The sequence below is a fragment of the Cololabis saira genome, chromosome 2, assembly GCF_033807715.1.
Source record: "Cololabis saira isolate AMF1-May2022 chromosome 2, fColSai1.1, whole genome shotgun sequence".
NCBI classification, from domain to species: domain Eukaryota; kingdom Metazoa; phylum Chordata; class Actinopteri; order Beloniformes; family Belonidae; genus Cololabis; species Cololabis saira.
This window is the reverse complement of record NC_084588.1, coordinates 22244812-22252230: the sequence shown is the minus strand read 5'-3', so window position 1 is coordinate 22252230 and position 7419 is coordinate 22244812. Positions and strand designations below refer to the sequence as shown.

The following is a 7419-nucleotide window of genomic DNA, read 5'->3' as shown; positions in this document are numbered from 1 at the left end:
ATATCCTCACATTTTCTTGAATGGTTGAGCCTACATTGATTGGAAATCCATCCAATAAAACACAAACAAACCATTCCAGTTGTGACTGAAGGAGTTGCCCGAGTGCACAAAGATCAAAAGCAGACAGAAAATTCACAAAGTCATGACTTTATTTCACTTCAACAGTTGACTGACCTACAATGAAGATAAACAGTAACTGTGTGGTTCATTCATGTTAGGATCGTAATCCAGTAATGGAGTTAATGTGTTACAAAAACAGTATTTAAGATGTTTACACTTTAACATGAAAACAAGAGGAATGTTTGTCAGTAACGCTAGGAAATGTTTGACTCCGTAGTGTTGCTCAGTGGTGGAAGAGTCGGCGGTTGGTGTGCACCAGAGTGATGCCCTGCTCATTGCAGGCATTGATCACAACCTCGTCAGCAGCAGAACCCGCTGGAGCTGCCACGTACTCAACGCCGCTCTGCACGCACACAGAGAGCAAAAAGATGCAAAGACAGATGATTAGTCTGCGGTGAAGTGTAATGACATTCCTGCATCCAAAGAATTACAGAAAATGAATGCAGACTATTCTGCCCTCAAAGTTCGGTTGATATCAGCACATGTTCAGTGTTACATATTTACCCGTTTGGCCCGATCTATGTTGTCTCTGAAAGGAAAGAAGGCATCAGAGCTGACAGCGACGGCCTGAAGAGAGCTGATCCAGTTCTTCTTTTCAGTGTCTGACAGAGGCTCCGGTACCTCGTCGTACATCGACTTCCAGACTGCCAAGTCTGGGCCCTTCAAGCAGAAAATACACACGAAAGCAGAGTTTTCCCATTTACTTTAACTTTCAAACCTTACAGTTTGTGATAACACAGGACACGGAAACTCTGACATCACAGATCAGATGTGGTCTGTGTGGATTTCTCCTAACTCATCTATCTGGTGAAGAAATAAAGTAAAAATGATTTGTAGCCACAGAGAACTTACGCATGTAGATGTTTCTCCATCCTAAATGGACAGAGGTGCACTTTGTACACAGAGTATGTACTTTTTTTTCCAGTCAAGATTGTATGCGCTACTCCAAAAAAGTCTTGATATGCTCCAGACAAGAATTTAGGCTTAAAATTCCGATTTGAACAACAATGTAAAGCAAACATAAATACCTGTCTTTAGTGCACACAAATTAACCCAAGACTCATACACATTAAGGAGAAATATCACCAAGGTTTTGTTAGGAAACTAACTTTGAGTGCATGTTTCCAATCTCCTCACCTGTCCAATGGTGTCGCTGACATACTGATCGATGGCGTTGGCCATCTCTGCTCGCTTTACACCGCTGCGAAACTTCATACTTAGGACCCGAGGGTTGTGTCTCAGCCACCAGTTATCAGCCTTGTCACCCGCCAGCCGGGTGCAGTGGATCCGGGACTGTTGCCCAGCACCGATACCAATGACCTGCATGTCGCAGACGATGGAGAACATCAGAAAACTTTCCATTCCATTCATTCAGACACCCTCTTCCTTTCATCTGCCTCTTCTTACCTGTCCGTCTTTAGCGTAGCAGACAGAGTTGGACTGAGTGTACTTGACAGCGATGGTGGCCACGGTGAGGTCACGAACAGCTTCCTCAGAGAGCTTGAGGAAACAAACAAGAAAACGATGAGTGCTTTTGAGACTGGTTTATTTTTGTTATGTAAAAAAAAAACAAAAGCAGTGACAGACAAAGTAAAAGTACTCCACCGTGACTCACCGAGCCCTTGGAAACAACATTGTTGAAGAATTCTTTATCGATCAGCGCTCCATTCCTCTTTTGCTTAAGATAGAGGCCGAACAGCACTCTCACTTCAGCGTCATCAGGCTCGTATTCTGGATCCATCTGGGAGGAGGCACATGGGATCCATCAATGCAGTCTGATTTTATAATCACTGATATCAAACTTAAACACCTAGAATTGGTTAAAAGCCATATTTTCCGGCAACTTCTTTTGGTTTAAATTCTTCAAGCGATTCATTTAAAAACAGGCTTACACGTAGTCATAATTCTGGCTAAATTTTACAACATCGAGGAGGCTTCCAACCATGAGAAGTATTACGATGTTTTAAAGAGGCCACATTTATGTGGATTAATGCAGTAAAGCTACCAGAGTCAGACGAGCAACTTGGAATTCTGTCAAACCTGAAACAGCATACATCATTCTGATTTTTGGAGTCTATTATTAGCAGCTTTTGAGGACGTCAACTTGTTCACAAAAAATAACCTGCAAAAAAAAAACAAAGCTCCTCTGACCGCAGATCAAAGTTTTTAGGGCTCAGCAATAAGCCTTCAACATATGCTGCAGCAGACTAGAACTGTAACTGGGGTATTTGGTACAATATTGACACATATATACACACATTTCATTTTTGACTCATATTTTCAATACTTATATTTATCATTTTTTTCATTTTTGCAGTTGATGTAATATTTCATATTGATCTATATCTCTTATTGGAGTTTCCTTGTACGATGTATAATGGCAAAACAGATTTTAAATCTAATTTCCCACATATTCAAGCAGTGAAAGCTTGAAAAAGAATTTAAAAAAAAAACAAACCATAACAGGAAGTCAAAGGTTTAAGACAAACCTGCATCTTCCAAACTCTGCTTGAGTAAAATCCGAAACACTGCTCTCACCTGAAGCACACAGTAGTTGCCATTTTTCTTTTTTGAGAGGATTTTGAGCGCCTCCTCCTCATAACCCGGAGCAATGATGCCATCTGAGACCTGAAAGTGAGCAATTTAAAATATGTTTTGGAAGTATAATATTTAAGAAAAGAAATTAGAAAAAATAAAAACCCTGAAATGTTCTTTACCTCTCTAGATATAATCTTGGCAGTGGGGACGTCACACACGTCAGACACAGCAATGAAATCTCCAAAAGACGACATCCTGTCTGAACCTGCAGGCGTCGAAACAGTTTGATTACAATTCCCCGTACAAATACTTAAATACAAAACAAACAAAATACTTCGTATAGAGCGGCTCAGTGTCTGACCTCGTGCTCTTGCGTAAGCTGTGGCTAGCGGAGTGAGGTCCTTCAGCATGTCATGCACCATGCACACTTTAGCCTCCTCGTCAGTCAGAGGAACTCCGACGGCAGCTCCTTCAGAGAAGGACGTTAAACAGGGTTGAAGGAGGAGGTGAAACAGCGTTCAGATCTAAAAGCAGTGAACTCAACACGTGCAGTTAGAAGTAACAAAACAAATTCATACGGACAGTTGGAAGCTTTATGCTTAAGTTGAAAAATCAGCAGGAATATATGGCAATAACATGGAAATGCACAAACTTTTGTCAAAAAGGAAAATACTCTCTTGCATGTTAGTGGACAAAATCAGTTTTAATTCAAATTCAGTTAAATTTCTATGCTGTGCAATCTTCAATCTCATGCACACATAATTCTTACAATCCTGCACACTAGCTCACAAGATTTATTTTTACCCAACAAAGTTTAAAGGTAGGGTAAGTTATTCTACAAAGCTTCTGACCCACAAGACTTTGTCAAATTCAGATGATATTTTTCCACCATACCCGAGCTTCCCATCTCATCAGTACTCTGTTTCAAAAGAAAGAAAGAAAGAAAAAAAGTCTCAGGAGAGTTCATGATGAAGTTTTTGCCCTGGAAGTACTGGAAGAGGGCTTCGATCCCAGTTTTGTGTTAATATCTTGTTTCAATTGCTTTCTTGTTAGTATACGACAAACTTGATGATTGCTGGACCAGTATGGAGTACAAAAATCAGCAGCAGCCAGTATGTGGTTTTCAAAATGGCCATTTTACTAAGATGCTGTTTCTTCTGCAAGCTCGTTTTCCATTTTCATATAACAACGTAAGCTCTGGTTTATTATTTCATGGTGACTGATAGGGGTGGGTTAAAAATATCGATATATCGATATTTCATCGATATACATGTGTAGGAACGATTATCGATACATAAATCCAAGTATCGATTTAAAAAAAAAAAAATAAATAAATTTAAATCCCGATTTTTTCCCCCCTATTTTATCACCCAGTGCTCCTTCCTAAGTTAGTCCTGGTAATTGCTCCCTCTAACAGCCCCGGGAGGCCCTGCAATGAGCTCAAGTCTCCTCCTTAACCTGAGGAGTGAGCAGGCTGCTTCTTTTCACCAGTCAGGGTGGGGCTTCTCTGGCCAGACGTAGCGATGGAAGGATCACGTTATTAATAATAATAATAATAATAATAATAATAACTTGCATTTATATAGCGCCTTTCAAGGAACCCAAGGTCGCTTTACAGATCATAGGCCTTTTTCAAAAAGGAAAACCAAGGACTAACAAAATTCCGTTATTGTAACTAGAATATCGATATCGAATCGTATCGGAAATCGTATCGTCTTGGGACCTAGTGTATCGGAATCGTATCGGGAGGTCAGTGATGATACCCAGCTCTAGTGACTGAGGAATACTTGTGCATTCATCTAGGCAATACTATCCATTTGTCCAGCATCAATTGCACACTATTTTAATTGAACCAGGATGTTCTATCCTCATCATTTGATATCACAAAATTCAGGCCCAGTACAGGGAATAAACCATTCATTTTCTACTGAAAGTTTACAGATTTTTGCTATCCCTCTGCAACTCTTGCTGAGCCTGGGTGTAAACGACTCTTCATCTTACCAGCAGGGCTGACGTGCTTGAAGGAAGTGGCGGCAGGCATGCCAAGGGCACTCTTCAGCTCTCTGACCAGCTGCCAAGCATTCAGAGCGTCACAGAGGTTGATGAAGCCGGGAGAGCCGTTGACCACTGAAAGAAAAGGGACAGGAGTTCAAATTAAAAGGGCTTCAGCAAATCTGTGCTAACTACCGTTCTAAAACATACACTCCCGTCTGTCCTTCATTACAGATAATATTTACTTTTTATATCACTAAAGCTGCTGTATAAGCACCGCTCCAAACTGGTCGGTTAATTTGATCAGAAAACCTGCTTTCATTTCTAATCCAAACCTTTGTTACACTGGAGACTTTTTATTTAATATAAATAAATGTTAAAAAAAAGAAAATTAAACAGCATTTAAGCAGACCTGTTCACTTATATGGAAGCCATTTAAGTAAGTATGAAGAAATGGAGCCGCTCGGTGGCGTAGTGGGTTAAGCAGTGGCTCATATACTGAGGCTACAGTCCTCCTGCAGCGGTCCCAGGATCAAATCCTGGCCTGCGCACCTTTACTGCATGTCATCCCCATTCTCTCCCTCTACCCCCTTCCTGTCTCCAGCAAAGAAACCACCTCCAGTTTAAAAGAAAAGAAAAAAAACATACAAACAAAAAAACCCAACACATTTTGAAGTAGTGATGCACAGATTGTTCGGTAACCGAAATTGTTCGGCCGAAAATGTAAAAAAAAAAAATCACTTTCGGTGTTCGGTGGAATAAGTGGGGAAAAAAAACGAACAATTAATAACGGCGTTGTAAAATAAGGAAATAGACTGGCCGCTCCGTCCCGTAACGTTGCGCACTACATAAATCGTTGGCCAACCAAAAACTAACCCCATAAGAATTTTACCTAACATTCACCAGGAGGTGGAACCAAAACAAAATAAAGCTGGGAAATTAAAATTTTTTAATTTTTTTATGTTCAATAAATATTTTCTACCTTGTAATTTTGTAAAAGATTTTTTTCTTTGAAAAGAATGCCTAAATCAAATGTATTTGACTTATGCAATGGTGAAAAAATTGGCAAAATAAATGAAAAACTGCTGAAGAACCATGTTCGGTATTCGGCCAAGTGTTTATTATTATTTTTGGTTTCGGTTTCGGCCACAAATTTTCATTTCGGTGCATCACTATTTTGAAGACATATCCCTGAAGACAAACATTTGTCAGCTGAGGCAGATGTGGTGTGTACCTTTGAGAGGAAGCTCTGAGCGCAGGGTGTAGATCTGGGCGGGTGCTTGGTGGGGGTTCATGCCGTAACGCAGAGGCAGCTGGGAGACACCGCGACTGTACTGTCCACGGAAGTAGTCGGATATGGCCTCGTCATATTGCGCTGTGTGTGTGAAGGCCTTAACGGGAATTAAAACAGACGTATCTCATAAAGATCAAAACAATAAACATTCACAAAGCAAGACATCCATTTCGTTAGCCTCATAGCATAATTGCCTAAGTTGCATTTGAATGTCTTAAAATTAGGCAATTATGCTATGAGCCTAACGATTTGTCAAATGTGTTTTGTATGCAGGAATCACCTGCAAAATGTTTTTTTACACAACATAATTCAAATGTAATTACATTTTGATTTAGACTCAGCAGTCAGTGCAGGTGAGAGTTCAAGAGGCCAAAAAATCTTTTAAACTCTGTGACCCCAACATATATTTCAACATTTGTTATAATAAGTCTCCTCTGGACTCTAGACCGACCCTTCACCTCTGTGCAAACACCTAAACCACAACAGGGAGACACAGCAACAAAGCCTCCTGTGTCATCTTCCCTCTGGCTGTTTGTCTGGACCAGACTCAACTGAGGTACAGGTTGGAGGTACGAACTACAACTTCTTGAATCGATTTAAAAAGGCAAGATGTTGGAGTAATATAGAAAAATGTAAATATAGACCGATTTGACTTACCAAACCAAATAATCAAGACTAATGTACACTTACCCGCATAGACATGCTCAGACATGAGTTTCCCTCTTATTCCAAACTACAAGTCTTCTTTCACAAATCCAGTTTAGACTTGAATACGTCTGAGCGTTAAACACTAGCACATATGGCTTACTTTAAAATTGTATTTTTCAGCTCAGTATCATTAGAGAGTATCAGGAAATAATCTGGCCACACATTTTTTCCAATATTTCCTCAAACTTGTTACTATACTTGGAAAGAAATGTTTCACAGAGGAATATTTTCAGGATCCTAAAAAGACTTACAAATAATGAGTCAGCATCATCTCAACCACTCGTTCAGTCAAATGTCAGAATATGTTGAATGATGCCGATATTGTCTTTTTAAAGATGAAGTTAAGAAATTCAAACAAAGTTTTGCATCCTGTTAAGCGTACTGAGCTGTTTAACTGTTGAGAAATGAATTGATCTACGGTTAAAAATGTTTATATAAAAAAGGAAAACAGCACGGTGGAAAAGATGTTACACAACTGGCTCTGCATCTGTACCACTTTATTTATAACTTTATGTCAAATGCCAATTCATTTTCAACTCACTTCCCCTGTTCAAAGCCAACAAATTCAAGCATGTTCAATCTCAAAAGGTGTACTAGGAGTGTTGAGTCTCAAATAGAGAAGATAAAACCCTCCAGTGTTGATGTATCCAAACGATGGCCTGAAAATCTAAAACTACTACTTTATTTCTACCACCTGCAAATTAAAAATAAAGAAAAGAGACTGACTTTGAGGGCCAAAGTCCTGCGTGTTTCTTGGGTTGTATCTT

General features: G+C 39.7%; 1 protein-coding gene across 1 annotated transcript in view; it reads right to left on the bottom strand.

Annotated features, from left to right (window-relative positions):
* Positions 1-131: 131 nt before the first annotated feature.
* atic (5-aminoimidazole-4-carboxamide ribonucleotide formyltransferase/IMP cyclohydrolase) overlaps positions 132-7419 on the bottom strand; it is a 10198-nt gene continuing 2910 nt past the window's right edge. Inside the window, exons 5-15 of the mRNA XM_061709766.1 lie at positions 7379-7419; positions 5885-6041; positions 4660-4785; positions 3020-3127; positions 2838-2923; positions 2659-2748; positions 1736-1861; positions 1528-1620; positions 1258-1440; positions 625-780; positions 132-463 (exon numbers count right to left, since the gene is read on the bottom strand). The exon at positions 7379-7419 is cut by the window's right edge and continues 111 nt beyond it. Coding sequence (XP_061565750.1) covers positions 344-463; positions 625-780; positions 1258-1440; positions 1528-1620; positions 1736-1861; positions 2659-2748; positions 2838-2923; positions 3020-3127; positions 4660-4785; positions 5885-6041; positions 7379-7419 — 1286 coding nt within the window. The 3' untranslated portion in view covers positions 132-343. The remainder of the gene's footprint in view (positions 464-624; positions 781-1257; positions 1441-1527; positions 1621-1735; positions 1862-2658; positions 2749-2837; positions 2924-3019; positions 3128-4659; positions 4786-5884; positions 6042-7378) is intronic.